This window comes from Ambystoma mexicanum, chromosome 7q (assembly GCF_040938575.1).
Source record: "Ambystoma mexicanum isolate Mex_15411 chromosome 7q, UKY_AmexF1_1, whole genome shotgun sequence".
Taxonomy (NCBI): Eukaryota; Metazoa; Chordata; class Amphibia; order Caudata; family Ambystomatidae; genus Ambystoma; species Ambystoma mexicanum.
This window is the reverse complement of record NC_090941.1, coordinates 713,191,405-713,219,024: the sequence shown is the minus strand read 5'-3', so window position 1 is coordinate 713,219,024 and position 27,620 is coordinate 713,191,405. Positions and strand designations below refer to the sequence as shown.

General features: G+C 45.7%; 1 protein-coding gene across 1 annotated transcript in view; it reads right to left on the bottom strand.

The window, feature by feature from the left end:
• The window catches only part of CRYL1 (crystallin lambda 1), a 713,614-nt gene that overhangs the window by 244,038 nt on the left and 441,956 nt on the right, over positions 1 to 27,620 (bottom strand). Inside the window, exon 4 of the mRNA XM_069640696.1 lies at positions 6,750 to 6,911. Coding sequence (XP_069496797.1) covers positions 6,750 to 6,911 — 162 coding nt within the window. The remainder of the gene's footprint in view (positions 1 to 6,749; positions 6,912 to 27,620) is intronic.

Genomic DNA, 27,620 nt, shown 5'->3' with positions numbered 1-27,620 from the left:
AACGATTTTGGGAAGTTGTTGTGCATTGGAGAAGGATCGCACATCTGAGTTTTCTTTCCCACATCTCTGGACTGGAGGAGCATCCATCGCACAGCCTCTAACAGACTTTCGATTAAATTGTCATTTTGACAATGATGTTGTGCCGCTAAATCACTTAGGCGTTCTTGCCATCGAACAGACAGATCTGCCTGTTGTTCCATTTGTTTCTGTAAGAACTCAGAAACAAGTTCAAGTTTTTCCATTTTATTTGTAAGGTTTGATAGCATTGCTCCTTGGTCACTAATTGTCCCATTCAAAGATTCGTATAGTTTGGTGAATGGTATTAGGACAATTGAGGAGGAAGCTACAACATTATTGTAGAGTTGAGTTTGAGATTCAGCAGATCAACTCAGTTGTTGATCATTTTGCATTGATGAGTCATTTCTGTTCAAAGATGCTTGCAAATGTTCCATCTCAAACTGATCGTTGTGGAGCGAAAACTTTTGTGCTTTTTTTTACATGATCCTCAGTGAAGCTACTATGATTTTTTGGACATGGTGTGCTCGCGTTTATTGATGGAAGAGCAGGCTCGTCGACTGAAGAATGAGATTTCATTTCAGTTCAATTATTCGTTGAAGACATCGAGCTCTTGCCATGGAACTTAGGTCCATGTTAGCAATTCTGGAAGGTGAGTAAGGAATTCTTTGGTCTAAAGTTATTGCATCGGCTTTCACTGAGGCTGTGCCTGGAATTGGCAGTACATTTTTTCCTGAGTCATCGAGGACTTGGCATGCATAAGCAGTGTTGTTTGCACTTTCCTTTGCCTTGTCAGATTTTTGCTTCTCACTATCAGCATCAATTAAGCTTGCAGCAAAATTGTCAGTGGGAGCTGATGATAAATTCCTGTTATTTAGTGATTGACGGCTTTAAACGTTTCATCAGCTCGTGCGTTATGCACACTCAGAGCTTTGTTCATTTTAGTGTTAGGGATAAAGTTTTTTCCTGCCATGATCTGTAGCTTTAGGTTTGTAGATTGTGTCACGGTAGATGCTGTTTGACAAGCGGGCTGGCATAGTGATGTTGATAGTTCAGCAGTATTATAATTTAATGTCTGTGCCGACTGTTTCTCTTTTTCCACAAGAATTTTTTTTAAGGGAGTACCGTCAGCTAGATCCAGATTAGAATAGCTGGCAGTTTGCTGGTCAACATATGGGGCATTGGAGACACTAATTAGCTCAGCATCTGTGACGTCAATGGCGGCCAACGGCGAATAGAAACTGTCGGGCAAGTCTCCCAGGTCATTGATCATAGTCACCTTTACATTTGGTTCAGACGATTTTGAAGCTGCAGACTGTGTTAAAGATGTAGATGATGAGATCTGTGGGGAAGCCAGCATTGCCACAGTTCTGCTTTTCTGGGCTGTGAAATCCTTGTGTATTTTGCTGACTTCGCCAATCAGTTGCTGTCTTGGATCAGAAGCATGAATGTCTGTGCTATGACTGTGTTCATCAGAGTGAGAGGCATGTTCGTGAATGTCAGTATCCCTACATTCGGGTATGTCAGAATCCATGGAATTATGTAACATACTTTGCGTATTAGCAGTGTTAGCAGTCACAATGACAGTCATCACATACAGTGGAAGAAGTCTTCTGCAAATCCGAGTTTAGCACTAATGTGGCGGCTGATACCAGAAGGGGTAAGGCAGAGGGTAAAGATGCGGGCCACGGAGCACCCTTGCTTACCTTGCCGCCCCTATCCGAGGTGGCTTTCAAAGCGGTCCACGCGTTCATTATTTTGCGGTGGTGAAGCGTCTTCCTTCGTGTCTGGGGACCTTCAGCAGCGCGAGTCATGAGAGCAAAATAAACTTGCTTGTCGGATCGATTAGTCATACAATCGCTATGTTGCACCTGGGGAGCACCCCGGCCCGGCAACAAAGCAGCAAACGGCCGAACAGTAAATGCCAGTAACGCTCGCCCTTCTCTCGCGAGGGCGCTTGGTCGCAGCTTTTAGCTCCGCACTTCCTGGAATGGGTGGGACTTGTACGATGCTCCAGGATGGAGTACAATCATCTGCTGTCGCAAACACCAAACAGTAAATGCCAGTAACTCTCGCTCGGGCTTAACGTGACATTTCATTGACACGAATAAAAACACTTACTGTCCAACTAAGACACAGACATTAAATGGAAAAGCTTATTTGGAGTTTTAAAATGGACATCGATTTCCCATGTTACACTGTGGCCTATGTGTGAACAATACAGAAAGGACTCCTGTCTTCAACTATTATATTAAAGAAATACCTTACACATGGAAAGAAGGCCCAGAGGCAATATAAAATGTGAAATTTAAAACATCTTTTTGATTTAAAATACTATCTCAGAATTATGCATGTAGCATGTTGCTGCAGCTTCCCCCGCTGAACTGCTGGGCTGTGTATCTGGATTTCTGACCTCAGATCTTTGGCTGAGGCCCTCCAGGAAAACTGATCTGTTTCTGTAAAAGCCAAAGAAATACAAGAGTTTTTAGATCAAAATTGTGGAAGGGTCAGATAAGGAAGCCAACAGAACTGACCTTTCAGGACTGTCATGTGCCCAATAAAAGGCCTCTCAGAGAAACCTAATGGAACTTCAAAGACTGTGTATAAACAGACAACAGATATGCAGATGTCCAAGACATGGAACTTGAGAAAATGACTGTAAGGGGGTGATCTGAATGTGAAACGAGAGGCTTCTATATTAATGCCTTGCCATTCAAGTAACATGGGACACCTTTTCATTAAAAATAGGAGAACCGCGTGTCGTAATGGGCTCATTTAGGACTCATTTCGAAGATCAGCAAAAGCCTGTCAGTCCGATGCAAATATTAACAATATGCAATGTGTGTAATTTGAGCTAGAGGGGAAAATTGGTTTGTGACACTCCTTTAAAATTAGAGAAATCCAAAACATGGTGTGCTATAGAAAGTAAAATGAAAGTGTGTTTTGTGAAGTTTGATGTTAATAATTATTTCAGCCCATAAATAAACCACTGAAAATGATGGCTCCTCCCAGGAAGGTCATGCCTTGATCAAATTAGTGTGCCCAGATCTTCGATGAATCATAGAATGCAAAAATATATACTTTGTTGTAGTTATCTGAAAATTGTAGAAGGTTGTCCTGTTGTGATTTTATGAGAAAACAAAAATGTAACTTAAAGGTCATTTTGAAATTATGCATTTCTCTCCTCTGCTCATTATCCATAATCCAGACCTCCAAAACCCCTTGTCCTATCGGCTGGCGGGGGCCAGATTGGTGGGAGGTAAAGGAAAATAAATGTCCAATCCAAAGCGTGGTAATATTCATAATGTGGATGTGTCATGAGTACTATAGAATAGCAGTTTCCTATCTACAATGGGAGAACCAAGGAATACCAGGGGAAAGAACAAAGACCCAAAGGGAGAGAGACAAAAAGACAGAAGGACAAAAGGACAGAGAGAAAAGGCGACCCCTAGACACTTGCTGGGGAATTCTGCTTGGAAAACTGGGAGCCATATCTGAGAGAGGCCGGTGGCTGGTGGGACCTTGCTGTGAATAGAGGCCTGAGGTGTGAGCTGCGTACCTGTTACCAAAAGAGGGTCCTAATTCTGGCTGGCCTCCTGAGCTAGGAACAGATCTCCTAAGTAAGTAGTTATCTCCCAAAGCTATCCCTTGTGTGAGGAACTACCTGCCCTAATACATTCCATTTAATTGTGGGTGGGGGGGGGGGTGCTGAAACTGTTTAGATCCTTTGAATATGTAATTAAAATGAATTCAATTAATTCCCCCTATAAAAAAAGATCACAAGATGATTTTTGTTAAAATTCAAAATTAACAAATCTCATTCCCAGTGTGCCACTATAACCGATAAAATAATTGGGTGACTATTTTCCTGTAACCCCCAATTTCCTTATAGAAGACAGGTGGCCTTTATTCCAAAATAAGAATCCCCCAAAACCCTGCTTTTCGTTTGAATGTATTGTGTTCCAAAACTATTTTTCCCTTTGAGTTAATTTCCCAAACATTACCTGTCAAATTAAAAACATTATGAAATTCCCAATACATTTCAACTCCTTCCAACTCCATGTACCTTGCCTTCAAAATCAAAGGGGTCACATAACTGATGCCTGGGAGGGGTGCTGAGAGAAAAGGGCATTGTGATAAATAAACCTATGATTGTGTTTAGGTTTTCCTATGTGTTAATGTGCATAGAGATCCCACCTGTGCTCTGATTTGAAATTCAATCTGTGTTGTTGAAATTGAAAGAAATGCATGTCATCCTATAAATGTAAGTCCATTCCATAGGGGATTATTGTGTGGTGCCACTGAGTTGGTTGCTGGTGAGTGTGGTGAAGCTATTATCAACTGTGTAAATTTAAATAAAAATATATAATTTCTATACACCAGCCTGGTTCCTGGCTTATTGGTGACACAGGGGGTAAAAGCAGAGTGGTATTATACAGGTTGGCACCTGACCAGGTTTGAATCTGCTAAGCGCTTTGTTGTGCGACACCTTGATTTTGGGGGGGGGGGACCCACAAGTTGAGAGTGACCATCTAATAAACCGTGACATCCCTTTTCCTGAGGGTACTGCTAATAGCAGTCTTTAATGTTTAATTCGCAAATAGTCTCTCGTAACCTTCCGTATCAGTCTCTTTAATTCGCCAGGTGGGATGGGGCAATTTCTTTCTTCAGCTTGAATCACTTTTGGCTCTCTTGGTTGCTCTGTTTGTGCCCTTTGGAGGGAATCTAGTTTTCCTGGGTCACTTGGGTTTGTAGGTGATGTAGGTCTGTAGGGTCAGATACCCGCTTTCCTCTCTTTCATACGGTTTTGCTGCTTTGCAGGATAGCGCTTGGTTTTCCCCTTTCCCCCTCCACCCCCCAAGGTATTTTGTCCCACTGGTTCTCCCTCTTATGCAGTTACTCTTCAATGTTCACTCTTGTTTCACGATATTTGTATTTATTTGTTTCCAAAGATAACTCAGTGTATGATTTTCTCTTGGTTTACAATCTTTGTCTGCATTTGCTTTCAAAATTAAATCAAATTTAATCTACTATGACCGGCTGGCTGGCTGTATAGTGTAATGCTTCTCTTAATATACAGTCTTGGTATCCATTTAGTTTCAAAGGTAATTCTCTTTCATGTCTTTTACTGTGACGAGTTGGCTGTATGACATATTGGGCCTCATTACGCGTCCAGCAGTAAGGTTGCCACCAGACCCGTAATAATTTACTAACGCCTAACTTCCCGGTGCCACCAGGCTATTAAAAGTCTGGCGGCCAGGAAGTCAGGTGCCGGTACACTTGTTAATCGACATTCCCATAGAGTCCTATGGACACAGGATCACCAGCACCATTAGCAATGGTGTCAGTGCTCATGCGACAAGTCTGCCTACCGTGGCTGCTGCACCCGGCAGGGTCAGACCCGTCTGGTACAGCAGCTCCAGCAGGCAGACTTGTAGTCTGCCGGTCCAGAAACAAGGGTGCCGGTGAGCTTACCGGCACCCTTATTTCCAGACCGGCAACATTGTAATGAGGCCCATTGACTCCCTGGAATCTCCTCACACCTCCTGTTCACCCGGTTTCAGTGATCAGCAGCTGAGATTGGTGTGATGGAAGCCAAAGGTGTCATGGAATAAGGAGGTTTACTTGCAGAGTGATTGGGCATTCCTGAGGCTCAAAGTGAGTTCAGTCGGAGAACAAAGGTGCAGAGGGAGGTAAGGGAGACTCAGGAGGTAGGCACATGAACTAGAGGATGTCAGAGTAAGGATGAGATGAAGGACTAGGGTGCCATTTAAGAGGAAGAGAGAGGATGGGAAGAGAGGGTGGAGGAGTGGTGCTATGATTAAACAGGGTGATCAGAGGCCGGATTGGACAGGAAGAAATGAAAGTCAGGAGTAGGCTGGGAGGAGTATAGTAAGCAGATAGACAGTGGCTGCAAAGGAGTGAGATGAAGGTCAGGTGGGGACTGAGGTTGCACAGGGGGTGGTGCATACCTTGTTGAGTAGGAGTGTGGCAGGATCATAGGTTGTGGCCCTATGACATTACAGTGCCAAGCTGAAGTTGTCCTTAACCTTCATGCTTTTTTCAGAGGACAACTGGTCGTGAAAGACCAGGAGGTTTTGATTTGTGACGAGTTTGACAGAATGGTGAACCTGTTATTCAAGCTGCAATCTATTGCAGCGTGAAGCCACTGAAAATCGTGCAGTTCTGTGCTTGGTTGTACTCCCAGAGAGTAGGGTGAAATTGGCCTTTGTGGGCATCAGCGTCAGGCAAGCAGTTGACATCCAAGACTGCATGAATGAGAGGCATTGACGGTTGGCAGCAAGATCATTGATACAGTTGACCTCAAGCAATGTTTTGGGTCATCAGCATATATGGATGTATTTCAACATTATGGGCCTGTTCCCTCAGGGGCTCTATGCAGGGACATGCATCCCTTGGACATGGGTTATCAGGTTTTAGATTCCTGCTTTGGCAGCACATGTGCTGGATGCCTACAGACAGGCACAACTCTGGTTGTTCACAGGAAAGCAACACCACATTCCTTCCAAAGGACCAGACTTCAAACACAGAATTCCTGTGCCTGAACCTATTTGGGTTATTGCAAGACACCCCTGAGTGCCATGGCCATGTGCCGGTTTCCAGGATGTTACCCTGTGCATATATGTTCACATACTTCCTCAGACACATTTGACATGGACCTGCACAGTGGAGAGTCGTGCAAGTTGCATAATGTGGTTTTCCAGAATACTCACAGGGTGGGACACAATACACTTCTTCACATGCTTAAGACCTGTGAACAACTTCACTGGTGACAAGCAGGAAGTGGAGCTGCTAAATATAACGTCCTCACTGGCCAGGACATCCAGCTGACCAAAAATCTTCTGCTTCAATTCCAAACTCTCTGGAACGCATTCCTGCAAACAGAAAATAATGAAGGATTTATGCCTCAGTTGCAGGAAAACCACTGCTGCATTCATAAAGACACTTTTACCCAATGCACAACAAAATGAAATGTACGACTATGTACAGCGATTAGCTTGAGGTTAGTGTTAAGACAAAGGGATCAGGTTTCTTATCTCCCGCCTTGAAAACTCGTATGTAGTGTTTCCTTCTTCCTCTGTAGCCTTTTTCTGCTGTGTGTCTGCCTGGTTCCCAGCGTTACCCTGCAAGATCTGCTAGGACAGAGTCTGCGGGTGAGCCTCTAGTTAACGCTTAATCAGTTTAAAGACATCTCACAAAGATTTGTTTTAAGACTAAAGCACACTATTACATTATATTGAAAAAACAACAATTTGGAGTGTCCCACCGGGCATGTCATTAAACATACACACAACACAAATCGATTTGATAAAGGTTCCAATGTTTAAAATGCCTGTCAACTCGTGAATAATAAAAAAACAGGAACTTAGTAAAAAAGCAAATCTATCCAGTACAAAAGTACGGTCTTCTCAAATCGACAAAATAGGATGGCTAACATAACCAGCTGCCTATTACTGGGAACAAGAATTATGCAGCCTAAATGGTTCCAGGGATTTATCCTACAAAGCAGTATTCATAAAACAATCAATTCCTTCGAACACTAAATCCTCGAGAGTTTAATGGAGCAAAAGCATTTCTCAATCTCAGCGCATATTTATGCCCAAAGGGATCGAGTTTGGTCTGTGGAGTTGGTCAAGTAGAGGGCATGTGCAAGAAATAAAGTATGTGGTCATGAGAGTTTAGCCGCCTACCATAAAACCTCATCTGGGATCTTTAGCCTGTAGGGTTTCAAAAAAAATGAAGGCCTGGATGGAATTTCAGTACATAACATCGTCCCTTCTAGGCTTTGATGTGTCGAAGTAACTTGCTCCTAAAAAAGGTTGCTTTGACCCAGCACGATTACGTAATCAGTGATATGAGGTGAGCATTTGCAGGTCTTAATGTTAAATACGTTTTCCAAAATCAAGGTCCAGCTCCCTTTTCGTTGCCCAACCGGTGAGCATTATAGACTTGACACTAGCGAATTCCACCACATGCACATAGTTAGACAGGTGGATGGAGCTATGCAGACATCGGCGCACACATTCATGTACATGCAAGGTTTCAGAATATAGAATCCAGCAGCCGCGATCCATTGCCTTGATGAATTCAATAGGAGGTACCCCAACTCTGCTTTGATGGCTGCCATAGGGGTTGATTCTGGAAGACACTGCCAACAGCAAACATCAAGCTTCACGGTTTCCAACTGAAGCCTGAGCACATCCACTCTAAACACAGAGCGGCAATGAATTTCCAGAATATGCTTTAGGTAACGGGTAAATGGCAAGAGCACCACATAGGCTGTTAAAGAGTCCTTTAATAAACTGCTTATGTCGGGTGATACTTTTCATAACAGGACATTTCCAAGGCTGCAACAGAGTAAAGCAATTACCCAAGTACTTACTCTGTGGTACCACATCCAGTTTAGTGATTATTCACCACCAAGGATGGGTGGGTCACCAATGCCGAGATGGCATCATTTTGGTTTTTCTTATGTTGAGCTCAATGCTGTCATCCATATAATACGATGCATTCGGTAACTGGGGTTCCACTTAACCTTGCAATCATATTTAGGGAGGTCAGTTAGATAAGGAGTGTCCAACTCTGTCAAATGCATAGGTGAGCCTGTTGCATATATCTGGCTAGCGCAATCTGGCCCCTTTCCATGTACACCTATGGAGATCACACCGCAGCTCTGGTAGCTTGGCATTCAGGCCATTCTGTCTACATGTAGTAGAAGTGCTATTGCTGCTAATCCAGTCAAAAACTGGCTGGAAGTCAGTGGGAGACAAACACCTGGAAGCTTCAGTCCTGATTAGAACCTACAGCTGAATATTTAAATGGGACGTGCATGTACAGAATACAAAATATGAATGCATTTGCTAGTAGTAGTTCAGTTGCGCCAAGAGGCAGTCATCTATGGTGTGCGTGCCATAAACCCCACATCAGTGCAAAACTGGGGATTATGACGTGAAAGCACAGCACCTCCCGAAAACTCTGAGCACAACTTCCTTGGTATAGTCCAGGACCAACCAGACCATGGATCAGCAGAACTGGAAGCAGTTTGGCTCCTGCTTGTAGCTTAACAGCCTACAGCATGAAGTTCCTTTTGACTCAAAGACAACTGCAGCCATGCCAATTTGGTATAACAGATGTTGGCCATTTTGGATTTCCATAAACAAGCATTTTACTATCATTTCTACTTGTGAGTTCTTTTTTAACAATGGGAAATTATGCCATATTATTAGGCTTTCTGGACGTGGGTATCAACCTTTAAGACTCAGCGCTAATGTTAACTTTTTAGTAGAAACGAGAAACCCACCCAATAATCCAGCCAGTAGTCATGGAAGGTTTAAGTTACTTAACTGTAACTATTGTTCTCCAGCATGGGTCTGGCATGGATTTACATGCTGATGAATATTCTCAGTCAGGCTGGGAATCCTTGGTGAAAGAAAAAAAAGAAAAACATTTTCACTTTCTCTTAAAAACTGTATTTCGCCTCTAAACCAATCACTGTCCTCTGGGTCATACTGCCCCCATCCAATTACAGTCTTCTCCCTAAGCCCTGCCTCTGGCAGCCATTTTCAGATTTAGTAACCACATAAAGTGTCAGTATGACCAAGAAGAGCAGAAGAGGGGCCGGACAGAGGATTTGCATGTGAATCCATGCCACACCCATGCTGGCGAACAATAGATCCAGGTAAGTAACTTAAATCTTCTCCAGCATGGGGTCTGCCATGGATTCACATGCTCATGAATAACAAATACATAGCAGTGCAACATTACACAACCACGGGAGGTGGCAAGGCTCAACAGAAGCAACTAACTCTTACCTCTGGAATAGACTCACCTCAAGCAAACAGGTTACGTAGCACTGCTTGGACGACTCTGGACTCTTCCCTGGAATCCCTGTCGACGCAGTAGAACTTCGTGTAAGTGTGCGTGGACCTCCATGTAGCAGCCTGGCAGATGTCCAACAGGGGCACAACAGACAGGAACACCGGAGTCGCAGCAATTGCTCTAGTGGAGTGGGCTCAGACGGCCGGGCAACGGTCGGTTCAGAAACCGATGACAGTGCAGGATGCAGCCGGAGAGCCACCTTGAAATGGAAGCATTGGACAAGGCCTTCCCATGGTTCACAGGACCATAGTTCATGAACAGTTGTGAAGTCTTCCGAAAAACTCTTTGTGCGTGTCACATAGCACTTCAGGGCACGAGCAACGTCCAGCGAGTGCAAGGCCCTTTCTACCAGCGATGACGTTTTTGGGAAGAAAACAGGTAATACCAAAGGCTCATTGAGGTGGAATTCCAATGGAAACTTTGGCATGAAAGAACAGTGCGTACGCAGTACCACCCTTGATTCGTGGAAAGTCGGGTTACGATTGCTTGCAGAATAGGACCTAGCTCTCACCTACCCATCTGGCCACAAGAAAAGCTGTCTTCCACAAGAGAAACTTGAGTGGGGCCTGATGCACAGGCTCAAAGGGGGCCCCCCACGACCCTCGTCAGAACCACGTTGAATTGCCACGCCGGGGCAGGATCGGAAAAGCCCTTTGAGAAACTCCTTGATGAGTCTGTGGAACCAAAGCCAGGATCTTCCTGGGGATCTGGTGTAGGGGGAGATAATCACCAGATGCACCTTGATGGAGGCATGCGCCAGTCCAGCCTTTGCCAAGGATAGCAAGTATGGGATGATATGTGGAGCAGTGGCCCTCAGAGGTGTAATCTTCTGCGACCTGCAACACCTAGCAAAACACTTCCACCTATGGCCATAGCACTTTAAGGTCAAAAACGCCCTGGACTTGGTAGAGACGTCCCTGCAGTCCATTGGCAACTCATAGCCTCCAAACTCTAAGGCAGCAGGAACCAAGCCCTCAGGTTCAGTGATCCTACAGGCCGAGAAGGTCCGGATACCAAATCTGCCTCAGCCACGCCGGGGAGATGAATATCATCTTGCATTGACACGGAGTATATTGATGACTTGTAGCAGGAGAGGGAACCGAGGAAACACGTACAGAAACAGCCCTTCCCACAGGAAGGAGAACACATCCAGGCTCCTCCGCTGGTGGAATCTGCTGGCAAACTTCTGGAATTTGGTGTTCACTGCCATCGCAAACTGATAAAACTGGGGTCTTCCCCATAACAGGTGGTCCACCTGATCCTGATGAAGCTCCCACTCGTGGCAGGAGCACAGTCCCCTGCTGATGGAGTCTGCAATGGTGTTCCTAACTCCTGCCAGGTGAAGAGGGACGAGGAACATACCCTGTTCGATGGCCCAGTCCCACAATTCTTGCGCCTCCTTGGAGAGCGCCGGGGATAGAGTGCCCCCCTGCTTCCTGATGTAGAAGATGGTGGTGTTGTCTGTGAAGATCATCACCACCTTGCCTTTCAGAGACAGTAGGAATGACTTGAGGGCCGAGCACACTGCCTGTAGCTCCAGGATGTTGCAACACTCACCTGATATCCACTGGGACACCACTCAGCCCGATTGGACCTCTCGCGATCTCGAACCCCTCCCTTGGTATCTGTTCGACCGAGGATTGGGCCTGAAATACAGGAATTGCAGATATAACTGTCTCTTGTTGCTTGGCTCCCACTTTCCTTGAGGACCAAACCTTCCGCTTTGTCCTCTCTTCACCTTGTTTTCTTGTATTATGAGCTCTCCGTCCTGCTCCTCGGTGCAGGGGTGCGTTGTTGATGTGGGCGCGGCGCAACCTAGTTGCTTCACTGGTGCGGGACCATTGAGTCCGGACTTGCTGTAACTCCAGTCCGACAAGGTAGGTTTGTTGGTTTTGATGAATTGTCCTTTTCTTTTTTCTCTTGCCCCTACTAATGTCTCCTCTTCTCCCTTTAGGTGCTGGAAGAGGTCGTTGATGGCATTGTGCCGCTTGGGGCCGAGCATGAAGCGGTGAGTGAAAGCACGATGCGCGCCGCTATTCGCCTTTTTCTTGTGCTGACCTATGTCTCTTTTCCCTTGCAGGCCGCTGCAATGTCCCAGAATGGCTGCTGGCTGAGAGAGTAAATAACGCTGAGTAAAGCGTAATGCGCGGCGCCTTCTTGTCTTTGCATATGCTAACCTGTGTTTTTTCTCCTTTGTAGGTCGATGGTATGCTCCGGGACGGATGTGACCATGAGCAGCTCGAATCCAGGTAAGCGTGTGATTATTCTTGCTGTTTTCGGGATCGGAATATGGGAACGCTTACTAATGCCCTTTATCCTTTGTTCTTTTCTTCTCAGGATGCGGCGTTCCGCAATTGTAGGTGGAGCCGCCGAGATGCTGTTATCTGGACCAGAGGGGCGATGGAAGCAGGATTCTACTCGAGGTAAGTGTTGTGCTAATGTTGTTCTTGTTCTTTCAGGTACGCGGTTCCAGGAGGGCAGGCAAGAATCTCAGGAGACTGATCGAAGCACGGTGAGTGTCACACTGCAGCCGCAGATTAACGTCAGGCGTGTTTCTCTGCCCGGGCGTGGTTTATATAGCCCCCGAGGTATACCAGGTGTCTCTAGGCCTAACCACACCCAAAAAGCTATACCGCATAGCACAGTTCATAGAACTGAGCTATGTGGGGGCATCCATAGTGCAAAGTCCATTACCAAGTCCAGTTCTCAAGTCTTTCCTCTGAACATGTATGAGTCTGGCGCCAAAGGCGCCAGGACTTACGCCAAGAGGGTCACAGATGAGATGGGGAAGCCTTTAAGGCCAATATGAAGGATCGTAGCCTGGCTCCAGTGTTTTGCCTAAGAGGGTTAGGGACAGGGATCATGACAGATGTTGATATGCATATCTTTCTCCTCCGGCAGCCATAGGCCCCTGGTGTGCAGACATCCGGTGTGTGCTCCAACTTTCCAGGAAGGTGTCCCCGTTGGCCGTCGCCTGGTATGGGGGTATTGAAAGCCTTTGCCTTGGGCGACGTTGGAGCCAACGCCCCACCACTTTATCTCCCGTCGGAACTCTTCATTGAGAGATATCTTGTCCGGTAAGCTTCTGGACACCTGTATCCAACAGGCATCCAGGAATTCCGGACAAGGTAGATGCAAGACATCATGCCCAGTAACGACTTGCTGGCCCACCCCATGGCCGTCTTAGTCGACGACAGCCGTTGCAACTGACCTTGAATGGCTGCTAGCCTCTCCTCCGAGGGCAACGCCAGGCAAGACACTGTATGGAGTCTGGTGCCTTGGAACAGTGTATTCTGCAATGGTGTTAAGCTGGACGTTGGATAGTTGAGGGAGAATCCCAGATCAGTCAATAGTCAGACGGTCGTCTCCATGTGTTCCACCTTCCGTGTTCAGCCAGCGCCCGCGAGCAAGCACATATCAGCCAGTCGTCCAGGTACCGGTATGCCCTGCCCTGTAGACATAGATGTGGTGCCAATGGTGCCAGGCATTATGTGAACACTCTTGGGGCCGACTTCAAGCCGAATGGGAGGGCCCTGAACTGGTAGTGCTGGCCTTGCACGACATTTCCGATGTTTCTTGTGAATGGTGTAAGAAACCTGAAGGTGTCTCATCCGCTAGTCCCCGGGGATCTGTTATCCAGGTGGCCAGGACGTGGCCGTCGCTTTTGGATCTAGTTCCTGGGGGGTGGACCAGTGCGGAAGGATCACCTGGATGAGGGGTCTTTGAGGAGTGGGACACAGGGTGGTGAGACACGGTATCCGATTCCCAGTAACATCTTTTCCTCATCCTGTGGTACTGTCCTTGGCTCCTACAATAAACCAGCGCCAGTAAAGTCAGCACAGCCGGTGAGTCTGGGAGACTGATAGCAGACTGGTCTGTGTTAGAACCAAGGTTGCGTGCGGCAACATTGTATGGAGAAATCTGGAGAACCATGTGTAAAGCGTTTGTGACAAGTAACCAAATATAAGGATAGAAGAAGTGACTGATCTTTTGATGGCAAGATAGATACCATATACAGAGCTGTCCAGCACCACGTGGGTGCTCATTCAAAGGTCTGTTAGGTATCCAACTGAGAGGTGGCAAATTTAAAAAGGAATTGTGAAATTGAAGTGGTCCTGCAATGGGTCAAGTAAACCCTGTGCACATTTGAAAGTCTTCGATAGTTAATACGAACTGAAATTGGTCCAAGCCTGGCTGAGAGAGACTAGTTGTGTAAGAGGAAGGATCTTAGCCCGGCTGAGGGGAATCTGGGGGAACTGTGAGACACCCGAGAAGGCATATTCTCTGAACATTGGAAAAGGGGATCTGAGCCTGCAAGAGGGGGATCCAAATTAACGATTGTGGTATAAAAAGGGATCTGAGCCCAGATAAGGGGGGGTCCAAGGTGAAGAGTGAATCACCTTAAAGGAGTGTTTGTAAGAGGAAAGGAACTTTGTTTTGGTGCTTCAGGCCTGTGAATCGAGACTGATCAGTAAAGAGACTTGGGCACAGAAGGCCCCGATGCTGGTGAAGGAACTTTATCCTTGTGCCGAAGAAGCCAGAGAGTGCTATGCTCGAGTGAAGCACCTTATCTTGTGCTGAAAACGTGGGCGAAGGGAGGCCAACTGCCTGAACATCCGGACATATCATTTTTGTGAACACTTTTCTTTTTCATAAACACTACCCCTACACTTTTTATTTAGAGGTAAGGATTGGCAACAGTTCTTTTTTTTTAATATAGGCCCTTTTATTTTGACGAGATTCCACTAGGACTGCATTGATGGTCATAGCTTGCTCTCATCTGTATATGTAGGATTAGATAGGAGTTTATCAAACCCTTGTTGAAGTTCAATAGACACCCTTGAACTGTGGTCACTTGTGCGTCTTACTGTCGATACCATGCCTTCTTACAATGAAGACATCGAAATAGGCGTCCTCCCGGTCCAACGACGTCAAGAAGTCTCCTTTTACAGTTAGCCGAAGAAGTGCTGTAACATGACCATCCTGAATTCTTGGGACTAAGTAATTGTTCAGACGTCGTAGATCCAGGATGGGTCTCCAGCCCCCTGTCTTCTTTCTGACTAGAAAGTATCTGGAATAGACTCCATAGCCCCTTTTTGTCGCATGGCTTGTACCTCTTCCAGAAGCTGAGGGAATTTCATGCTCCTACCAGGGAACCTGAGGGTTCTGTGGACACAAGTGTGTCCTTGGACGAGAGCGTCCAGCACCCTTTGTGTGTGGTGATCTTTCTCCACTCGCTGATGAACCGCATCAGCTGGCTTCCCAACGGGTTTCACAAGTGGGGACCCGACATCCTGCCTGGTTCAGACTTGCTTGGCGCCAGCATCCTGCCCTACGGGCAGCGGTGACGCCGTCCTCCGCTACTGTATGCCTGCGAGTGGCCTCTGAAGGCTTCTTGCGATGAAGATCTACTTTTGAAGACCTGCCTGATTTTCCCCAGGGAGGAGCAAAAAGACGAGCGCTGCTGCTGAAGAGATTTTCCCCATCTAAGGGCATGTCTAGCACCTTCGCTTGGACCTCCTGACAGAAATTAGTGGCGTTCACCCATCTCTGTCAATGGCAGACACCGGTCCCCTTTTGCTAGAACCCTGTGTCAGCGACCTCTAATATCACTTGATGGTGTGATCCAACGCCACTTCCTGGAAGAGAGCGAGAGCTTCCATCTTCTTTTCATAGGGGAGGAACTCCAGGATCGGTCCTAGCTTGTGCCACAACTCTGGTCGTACTTGGCTAGGATCGCCAGTAGGTTAGCCTTCTTCATTGTGGATGCCGCAGTGTAAATCACCTTCCCCATGGCATCCATCCTTGTCCCCTCACTGTCCGGATGGACCGAAGACGATGAGGATGGGTTAGCTTTCCTTGCAGCCACTGACACCACCGAGTCTGGCGATGGTTGCAATCTCAGGCACTTGGGTGTGGAGTTCGGCACCCTATACTTCCTTTCCAAACTATCCAACTTGCCTGGAGCTGTGCAAGGGTTCTTCATGAGGGCCAGGCCCTTTTCCCAAACATCGTCCAGAGAGGGCACTGCCATGATATTCTTCCTCTTGGCCTCTTGCCTTTGATACAAGAAGCCCTCCTTCTTGGTCTTCTCGGGCACCAGCTGGAATAGCCCAGAGGCCCTGGAAATCATGGAGTGGAATGAACCTACCTCGTCCAGTGGAGAAACACTATGTGGGGCATCCAAATGTGGCGACTCACCATCCGCAGCGACCATGTCCCCATATCATTCGTCGTCGTGGCCGTATCCATTTCCGTACCCGTGTCTGGGTCTGCTGGGGGAGTTGGGGCCCAATGTGGTGGAGGAGGTTGATATTGGGGCATGAGATGATGCTTCCTCTTCGGCAGAGGCTGATCGGGTACCACAGTACCAGCACCATGGGCATTCTCATCAGGATCTCTGACACCAATGTGTGGAGAGTCAGAATATCCAAGGAAATGTCCCTTGGTTGCGAAGTCAACACAGGAAAGCTAAGCCCTGCGCCGTCATCGCTGTCCTCCTCGTCATCAGGGACCGTAAGCATGGATACATGATCTTCGGCATCCGTGGACGAGACCTCCACAGCTTGGGTGATTACCTAAGAGAGCTGTTTCGGGCCTCCTCCCTTCTTTTTCCTCCCTGAGTGTTTTGAACCGGTTCCTGGACAGGTACCTTCACCCCTTCTGGCGTGTCTGCAGACTTTGCCAAAGTCTCTGCAGCGGTGTAGCACTATGGGGGCAGGGACACTTTATGGGCTGCAGGACCACCCCATAGGATCAATGCCCGTAGCTGCCATGGAAGTAGTAGCAGTCGGGGGTTGCCGACAAGGTTTTCGCCTGTGCCGTTTGAGCCTGCTTGGGTTGCATGCCCTTCTCCTCTGTTCTCAGCTTCTCAGATTTCTCCCGGAGCTTAGCCGGGGTAGATGACTTCGAGGAGGCGCTTGATGGTAGGCTGGCAAAGGAGGCCCAAGGTGATGCTCATCACGCCATATCCACTTTGGGACCCGCTTCCCCAACAAACCTGGGACTCGGACTTGAGGATCTTGCCCTTACCTTGGGCCCCCATGACTCAGGTTCCCTCAAAGGACTTGTAAAACTGCTCCTCGAACCGGCCAGTCGTGGATGAGGCATGACCCTGCTCAGAGCACGGGTCAGAGGCCTTGTTTGTGTTAAGCCATGCTGCCAGCCTACTGTGCCTGCCTTTCGTCGTCATCTTAGAAAAACCTAGGCATATCTCGGACTCTACCGCCTTATGGTCCACCTGTAGGCAGTAGAGGCATTATAGGTGCTTGTCCTCCAAAAACATTTGAAAGCCAGCATTTGGTGCAGGGCCTGAAGATGGACCTTACCTCCTTCTCCCCCTTCATGGTCGCAGGGCACGAAGTAGGCCAGAGATTGCCTTCTAGAATATTCAATGATGTTCGCCCTTGAGGGGCACAGGACTTCATCAAAAATGGATCGATCCCTGCTATCGGCAGATGAAGATGGGAGCACACATGCTCTTTGAAACAAAAATTGTACTTTTTCTGTTGAAAAAACATGAAAAACATACAAATAGCTCAGAGAGCAACTTGATGACTCCCAACACTGAAGCGTGTGATAAAACTATGAAGATGGTTGCCAGAGGAGGGGCTTAGGGAGAGTACCGTCATTGGATGGGGTAGTATGACCCATGGCAGTGATTGGTTTAGAGGAGAAATACAGTTTTTAAGTGAAAGTGAAAATTCTTTTTCTTTTACCGAGGATTCCCTGCTGGACGACTGAGAATATTCATTATCATGTGAATCCATGCCAGACCCCATGCTGGAGAAATTGTGTTCTGTGTTTGTTGCAATTGTTACAAGGAGAGGCCTGGAAAAGCAGTGGCGATCAAGGGCGCCTGCAGTGAGGGCCCCAGATTGATAATGTTCAAACACAGATATGTTTATGTTTGTCAGGCTCACACCCCAGATTATTTGAAGGAAAGGAGGACTATCTTTATTCTTTGTCCATTTACTGCTTCAGGCAATGGGGTTTCACTGAAGCAAACCTTCATGGGCACATTTTCCACTCGCCTCCCAAAATGTTCCACCACTCTCGCCCAACTCTTCATCCCTCTACTGCACACCATATTTCTGCAAGCGTGTCATCACCCTACGTTTAAGTGCTGGCCTCCAATTATTATTTGGGGCACTTTCAGTAAAGTTGCAGAATGCAGAAAACCTTGGCAACCCGCCTTCCCTTAAACTTGCAGTGTAGCCAATGTGTGGGCTTTGTAAAGTTAATGGTGAATGCAAGGCATGTGTGGCAAAGCAGAAATGAGGTCTCTGCCAAAGGAGAAGTTCTACTTCTAATCTGCAGAAAAGAAAATCGATTCAAGTAACAGTAAATACCCAGTGGCTGTGCTTTAATGCTGCATATGTGACCTTTTGAAGCAGCAACTCATTTTACACATTGAAGAAAAGGAAAAAAAAAGACTTATTCCAAATCTTTTTGATAACACTGGAAAACACACCACCGGAATTTCAAAAAATGAACATTGAAAACAGGAAATACGTAATAGGATTAACAAGTCACATCGCGTGCTTTCGGGGATTTACAATACCTCAAACGCAGGCGTTGATCATAGCCATGATAGTGAGCTGAGCCATCCACTCCCTTTGGTTTCACTGTGCTCAATTTTTTAAAAATTGATTTGAAAGTTTTCCCTTAATTTTAATTTACTACTTTTGGATTCCTCTACACTGTTCTAAAAAAACAGTGTGGCAGTTGCTATATTAAGTGATGGCAAAAGCGACCCTGCTTGAATCTCAAGCGCAAGTTAGATTTACTGGACTCTTATAAACTAGCAGCTGCTTGTTCTTCAGAGTAGCTCGTGCAATACCTATAAGCTAACTATTTCAATTCCTGGTCCAGACTATCATTTATTTTTGGACTTCACCCGTTAGTCTATTTTCACACATGCATACCGAAGACTCTTAACCTTTGGTCTTTTGGTGTCCAAAGTGGTTGCCCATAATGCTATTAAAACAGGTATGCACTGTAAGAAAACCGCTCCATATGGGCTATCAATATAGACGTTTTCTTACAGTGCCATGGCCAAACAGGAGTATGTTCTTATGTGGGCACACTGCCAAATAGAACATTAGCCGGCGCCGCATCTAGATAGGATTGTGAATGTTACAAGCGCCACACTTAAATGAAACTGTAAATGTTAGCATATGCCACACTTTGACGGAATTCCTAACTTTGGCCTGTGTCGCATCTAGATGGGATTGTGAATGTTTGCACCTGCAAAACTTAGATGGAACTTGGATGCTAGCATTTGCCACACTTAGAATTGAGAACATTTGCCTGCACTGTATCTGGATGATATTGTGAAGGTTAGCGAGTGCCACACCTAGACAGAACTGTGAATGTTAGCATGTTAAATGTCATATAACCCACTAACCAATATAAGCTCAAACTCTCTGCATACTTATCTCACCCAAAAACGCACACAACCATCTCTCGCACAACAGGCCGCACGCACTTCACCACACTGCAACACATAAGCCTCACCAACAGCATACGCGGACGGACACCGATCCAATACTCGCACCAAAGCTCAGCACCCCGTGTCTACTGAGTTGAAGCTGCCAACAGTACACCACATCTCTCACTATCCTACTCCCTCTTCACCTCACTAACCCATCCCACCTTCTCGTTTACAGATCCAGCAGAGCGCCTGGGGACCAATTCCATTGGTGACGGTGCGCTATATAGGTACCGATAACATACCATATATTGATGTATCCAGTATGGATCCTTCAGGCGAGGTCCGAGCTACGGAGCATTGCAGTACGTTCTGGTGGCTTATCACGTGCTACTCTATTGGAATTAGCTCTGTTTAATTCTATATTTCCCCATGGATGGGTGACTAGTTAGACAATGTGCCCCGAGACTGCGTGCCATTACGCGAGGACCTTAACAAAGGCCCCGGGGACATTACCTTATGTGGTAATGGCCCAAAGTATCGGGGCATATTGCCATTAGTACCCCGGCCCATTAGACCGTGGTACTGATGTTTTTTTTCCCCCGGCTGCGAGCCACGCTGCATTTCGCAGCCGAAAAAAAATAAAGTTAAAAAATTGTCAAAATGTTACCAGCTGGCTATTCTATTTTACATGTGGATTGTGATGCTGTTCACCAAGGTGGGGGTGTTGCGTACATTTTTCAAAGACATTTTCACTTGTGTCCTTCTGCCATGGATTCCAGATATAGAAATCAAATCTATGTTAGTAAGAGTATCAGTCACATCTTTGCCTCAACTAATTATGGAACATACGCATGCAAAAGGGCACATTTTAGATAAAAAGTTTGCTCGGCCACAGTTACTTTGTACTTTTACGGTTCACATTTTACCATGGACAGATCAGCTGATCCCTTTTAAGATTTTTCTTCCCTCCCCTATTATGGGACTGCTCAGCCAAACATGTAGCAGAGAATCTGGAATCGTATTGAATCCTCTACTTGTAAAACAAATCACTCTAAATGACCAGACCTCAAAGGATAGTCCCCTACCTCTGCCATTGCCGCGAACCCAGCTTGTTACAGCTTGCTCGGCCGCTACGGAGTGACTGGCACCTTTAAAACTGGTTGAAAAGTCAATTTGTCCTTCAGCCCCTTGGTTCTTCTAAGAACTGTGCCTACTGCAGGCAATAGTTTGTAAAGCCGGGTGTAATTGATGCGCAAACTACGACTCTGCATCAAAACTCTGCTTTATTTTTATTTATTTATTTTGTTTTGTTTTTAACCTTTTTGGTTTTTACAAATATGCGAAGTTTCAGGAGTGGTCTTTCAGGATGTGCTTCGTGAATTTAAAGAGAGCTATATTACGACACCACTTAGGAAGAGTGATCAAGTTTCGTGGGCTTGAGCGTGCTCATTGGGGTGACCAATCCTGGGGCTCAAGTTCCCAATGTTCGTAGCAGACGGGGAGCCACTAGCATCTTTGTTGGCTTTCATCAGGGTCAACGACAGGAGTTTGGCTGCCGTTCTGGACCATCTTGCAGAGTCACCGGCTATCAGTCGGGCCCAGCAAGTTTCTTCGTCTAGTGCTAGTGGATCGCTGATAAGTGGTGTCATAAAAGTTTGTTTCTCACGTATTAGTGCTGGACATTTCATGAGGAGGTGGAGAACCGTTTCCACTTGATCTTGCACACCGCACAGGCGACAGTCAGACTTCGGAGCCAGTGCTCTTGCTGCTAGAATTTCCCTAGTGTGCAGTAGGTTTAGTCGAGCACGCAGAAAGATCTTCCTTAGGTTTTTTTCTGGAAATTTCTCGCAGTATTTTAGGGGCACTTTTAGCTTGTTGTGAGTTGGTGGGAGGTGCTTTAGAGACGTATACTGGTGGGTTAAATCGACAGTATTTATCCAATCTTGCTGTTGTAGTTTTGTTTTGACGTGTCCTGGGTTGGAAATGAGAATTTCTTCAGTGCATGCTACTTCCTCAAGGTTGGATTTGATTTTTTCAACCCAGATAGTTAGGGGTTTTCAAGACCCTTTTCGAATTTCAGAGACGATGAGTCCGAAAATGGGCAGGGTATTTGGAGTCAGAATTTTCCCGTATAGTTGGGTTGCACTCTACGTCACCACAGAGGCTAAAGACTGTAGGCCCAGGTTGCGCCGAATTGCTGGTGTTGGGGCAGACTTGGGCAGACCTAAGACTGATTTCCAAAGGAAGCCCTCTATCTGGGTCCAAAACTCGGTGGGTAGGTTTAGGTTTGCCGCCATCCCGTAGGTTAGTGCAGGGACTACTTTTGCTTTGTAAAATTGGAGTGCAGCGACCCAGGAGAATTTTCCAAATTTTTTATCGACTGCTCGTGTCTGCTTTAAAAAAAAAAAGAACTGGCCTCTTACCATTCTGCCTTAAAGGCAGAACTATTGTTCTATTTTGGGGACTGTGAGGAGCCAGGAATGATAAGAGGACACAGGAGACATATTGTTGGTTATAAACTTTTATTAAATCATTAGGGTTGGGAAATGCCTCACTAACCTTATTCTAGGAGGGATTTCCCTACATCAAACTACAGACTCTGTCCAGTGTCAAGATGTCCAAACAGATCCGTTCTACGTCCATAATCCTATTCTGGCCCTCACACTCTAAAGATGTAAAGGGGATTACTTCTTGACTTTTCAGGTTCAACACAAAAGTTCAATTTCAATAAAAAGGCTTTTCTATTGAACAATGCTCTTCTTCCAAGGGATTAGCTTTCTTCACTAGGCTACTTAGATCAACTTTTACCAGTTCAACAAAAGACTAATCAACTTCCAAGGGGGTTACCCTCTCCTCTTGGTATTCTCACTTCTTTTGGGGAATTGGCTCCCTTCCCCGAGCTTTCTCTTCGTTTAATATATTATAGTTCTTTAGAGATATATCTTTTTATAAGGATTTCCTCCTATCTTTAGAGTTTACCAACAGTTCATTAATTCCAGGACCTCTCCTTGAAGATCTTTGCAATAGTCTTTATATTTGTCTCCACCTGGGCATACCGCTCAGGTCGCGTTGCATAATTGTTTCACCTTCACCTGGTATATTCTTTTGCCAAGACTTTGTTACTTTAACACTTTATTGCACAGATACTCAACTTCGCCTGGTATTCTCTTTGTCAAGGACTTCATTACACAAACACTTTGTTGCACAAATATTTAACTTCATCTGGTAAACTCTCCTACCATGACTTTGTTATATAAAAACAGTTTAATGCTCAAATAGATAACATTATCTGGTGTTTGCTTTCCAGAACTTTATATCATAGATCACTCTTCTATCAGAACCTTCACCTAGTATGTTTGCTACCTACGTCTTTGTCATATTGGCAACTTGCATTATAAATGCTCTCGCTTCTCTAATGAATTTGCTGCTTCCTGCTCATAGTGTTCAAGAAGCATTTCCCTTTATTTCGCCACCTGGTAACCCACCTGCTTCTTCTAGGTTCACCCATAATTTGTTGCGGATGCAAAGCAACCTTTATTTGCAGACAACTCAGTAATGCTACTTTCTTCCCAGGGCTTACCGGTTGTCACCAGTGCTTCTTCATTCCTCTTCCATCTTGCTTCACTTGTGCTTCATCCAGCGCTGCAGTCCCACAGTATCTGTTTTCATGATGTGTGTTTTCCGCGGCTTTCTCCAAGCGGTGGACCGCCCACACCATGGCTGCTCCATTCTATTGTCGGCTCTGCCTTTCTGACTTCTGCCATGGTGTCCCTGCCTTCAATGTGGTTCTCAGCAAGCTTACAGTTCACAAGGTGATTTGGCATCAGCAGCTTTCCTCTCTCCTACCTCCTGTCAGCTGCGACCAGCCCATATTTAAAAACTTTCCAGGTTGCTTACTCATTTCCGAACAACTAGACAGTGGCGTTTGCAGTCAGATCTTTGTGATCATCATTACTCAGTCACTCTTCCTTGTATCAGTTATTCTGTCATTAGTTTCGGAATGTCTTGGGGAAGTGGATACTGAGCTTCCAGGGAGTGATCTTCACTACTCACTACCTGTTCCTCATCCCAGCCCTCAATATATTCTCCCTGATGGGCGTTTGGAGCTTAGACACACTAGCCTTAAACATAGGTGGGGAATGAGTGTGGCAATATGTCATTAAGGCATGAGGGACGGGCGAAACATCTCAGAAGGGGAAATGACGGCATGTGTCCCCACCCCCCACGATGATGTCATCAAGTCTCCCTGAGAGTCACCACCCCAGATAGTCCTCCCTCATATAGCCACCCCCTGTGTCAGGATCACTTAGCTGCTGCCGTCATCTGGCCATATAGGGGGGGAGACTTTACCAGGGAAAGGAGTGCCGACATCCTCAAATTCATCACGGGACGTTATTAAATCTGCAACAAACACGTCAAAACAATTGTTTCAGACTGAAGGATCTTTTTGCTCCTAAATTGCCATCGGCAGCATCAGCCTTCCAAAAGCAGTGTAATGATTGAATACACTTATTTTGTGAAACAGATGGGACTAGTCGGGACAATTTTAGCAGCCTAGCTTTCTCAACAAATACACTGGAAACATCTTTGCAGTCTTCGGAGGTCATTCCTGCCTCAATCAGGTTTGAATCTTTACAGCCTATTAGTTTGTCAGAAGCAGTTAATGCCGCAATGCGGCTAAAATCAGCCTCTGCTCTAGATGATAACCCCCCTTCACATTTTAAATTGATATCGAAGGATATGGGAGAAATGTTTGCTGAAGCATTACATTCATCCCTTGGGTATTCTTCATTCCTGCAACTTTAAAACCATGCATTGGTCATTCTGCGGCTGAAGACTACTTTGGATGCTGCTTCACTGTCTAATTATGACCCCATTTCCTTACTTTATGAAAATACTGGAAATTGTGGTCACCCCCCAGCTTAGGTCTTTTCTGGAAGACCACCAGATATTGGACCCTTCAGAACCCTGTTTTTGCCCACTTAAGGGCACAGAGTCTGTGCTGGTTTCAGTGCTAGATTTAGCTCAGATCAGGAATCAAGGCAGAGTGGCAAGTCTTATTTTGTTAGACCTATCTGCCGCCTTTGATACCATTGACCATGCTATTCTTTTGTCAAGATTGTGAAATATTGGCATCTCCGACAGTATCTATGAATGACTTCAATCTTTCTTGGATGCGAGTTGACAATCTGTCCCCTTATCTTCCTTCAGATCATCTCCAGTGGCTGTCTCCTGTGGGCTCGGCACTTTCTCCTCTTCTGAATATTTATGTTGAGCCACTGGCTTGCCTTATCCGATCTTTTGTTATTTTTCGTTATGCAGACGATACACAAATTCTATTTTGGGTTGGATCTTGAACAATACGGTAATGCTAACCGGCTGAAAACCTTCCTGGAAGAGGTTAGTAACTGATTGGGTCTAAACTGGTTAAAGCTGAATGAGGAAAATAAACAAACGGTTTTAGTGGTTGGTTCTCCCGCTTCACTCTCGCTTTGGACTCCGAAGTACTGCCCATCAGACCTGGGTCCACTGCCCACCCCTGTGAAAGTAGTAAAAAACATAGGGGTTAATATCTCTGCATTTCTTCCCTTGGAGGCCCAGGTCAGTTCCATCTGCAGTACCGGTTTCATCAAATTGAAACAACCGTAAAAATATGACCTTATATCCCTATTCGCTTTCATGCGGAGGTTGTCGCTGCCATGATTAATGGAAGCTTTGACTACTGCAATGCTGTTTTTCTAGCCCAAACAGTAAATCTACTGAACCGCCTACAAGTGCTGCAAAATGCAGCAGTCCGCTTGGCAAAAGGCATTCCTTATGGTATGTCAGTTTCCTTAGCCCGACGTAATTTACACTGGTTGCCGGTTGGGGCCGGGATCCAGTTTAAATCTTTTTTATTGTACAACAGCGCTTCAAGGCAGAGGCTGCCAAGCATTACAGGAAAAAATAATTCCTTACTGTCCTGGCCGACCATTATGCTCTGCCTCTCGGTTTTTTCTTTAAGTCCAAAACTATCACCTGGAGGATTGTGGCAGGGGTGCTTTCTCAGTGGCGGGCCCAAAATTGTGTGATTCTCTTCCTGCCTCTTTGCAAAACGTTCATATTTTAATATTTTTAAAAGGCACATCTAAAGTCTTACTGTTTGCTTAGATTTTCTCAATCCTTCCCTCTGCCTTTTAGCGCCCTGATACCAATGGTGGGTTCCATGTCCCTTTGACGACGCACATTTTTTCAAAGCAATTTTCTTCAAAGAAATGACTTTGAAAAATGACATTTTCATTTTTTTTGGGGTGGTGTCCACCACCCCCACACCCATCTTCCCTATACTATTACCCCTAACCCAACACCCTCCCCGCCCCCTTTTAACACCTTACCCCTATATATTTCAATGAGTTTTTCTGAAGTAATTTCTTCGTAGAAAATGAAAAAAAATCTGCATCTGTAAAACATGATACCCAACGGTACAGGTTTTCCTGCACTATATAAATGACTGATTGATTGGCATGTTTGGGTACAGCCAGAATGAAAATGTTCTTGCACCAACATTTGCACTGGCAGAACACTGGCATATTTTGGGCAAGTGCATCATGAAAATGCAGTTAAAAAATGTGCCCATGTACTGTTGGCTACTTGCCATCCATTGGATTTGTTTCATGTATTACTCTACAAAAACGATCACCCCATTTTTCGCAGAAAAGTTGTAAAATTCACCATTCAAAAAAGGTTCCCTGCACAAAATGTGTATGTACCCCTTGCTGCGAATAACACAGTTATCAACTGAATTCCGTGGTATTTTAGATATTGGAGGCATTTAAAATATCACCTTTTTACCTTTACTACGTTATTGCTAAGAGCCTAAATGTTACAGGCAAGAGAGAAAGTAGATCATTTCCTATTCAGCACAATGTTTTCGTTGCTGTCCAGTCAGGCCATTTAAGAGCTGCAGTGAATAAACCCATTGTAAAAGCAAAGTGCTGCTTTCCCCTTATTGACATTCTATGCCTCCTCTTTCATGTGGAATGATAATCGGAGGAGAGACTGCTCGATAGAGTTGGAAACCCAAACCCTGAGCGATTGAGTAAGTACTGAGAGGGAACCCTCGCCAGTAGCAGTGCTCATAGTGGTCCAATTGTACTGTGTGTTGGCCCAGTCCAACAAAGCGTCTATCCCAGCGAAGCAATGGCTCGCCCTGCCCGGGACAGACTCCCACGGGGACACATGAACCTGAAAGAACCTTAAACCCAAGAACCTGGCACTAGTTTGTACATTTTACCTTTCTTCGACAGGGTTTAAACTATTCTATTTATCCATGAGAAAATCAGATTAAACAAAGGCAGCTAAAATGGAGCACCAAGTCAATAAGGACATTATAAAATCCTAGAAAATCAAGCACGGGGGGTGCAATCAGGTCAGGGTCTCCTTAAATACCCTCACTGTATGTGTGTGTACTCCAATTATATGGCAATACATCTAGTTGGCAAACCCCTGACAATGAACTCCAAATCATTGCAACTTTTTAAGCGGCCATTACTTGGCATGTACTCGTCAGTTTCGTATACCAGAAGCAGTCTCCAACATATCCATGTGCCTAGAGATCCAAAAATCCAGAGAATGTTTAAAAATACAAAGTATACAAATTAAAAAGATTTACAAAAGGGTGAAGATTACTCCAACAATGTAAAGTCTACAAACAGATCTAGCAATTCGACGAATCCCAAGATGTTGTCACTTCTCCCCGAGCGGGAGCCCCTACCCAGGAGGCCAGGGAGGTGAGACTGCTATCAGATAGTCCCCCTGGACGTGGTACACAGTGGGAGGACCTCATGGAGAGAGGGACCCCCGGGGACAGGGGAGAACATCTCGGAAGAACGCAGTACATCAGACCTCCACCCACCTGCTATTCCTTCAGTCCCCCCCTCTTCATCACACACTTTTGTTTGTGTGAAGTTAAAAGTCTAACACTAACTGCAAAGAGGAAGTGTAGGGATGACAGAGGAAAACCGCCAGTTGCTCCAGTCATGGGAATGGGAAAACCGGAAGAACCGGAGAGAGCAAGAGAAGCGAGCAAAGCCAGAGACACGCCCGCCCAGTCCCAGGGAAGACCAGAGAGGTACCACGAATCCCAACAAGGTAATGGCAGACACTGGCACACTGGCGGGGGCACTGGGTTAGTAAAATGGTGTCTGCTTAGCCACTGGCTCAATCCCAGTGATATGAACATTGCATATAGGGTCAGGGACCCCCAAAAGCCAAGAGTACAGTGTTTGAA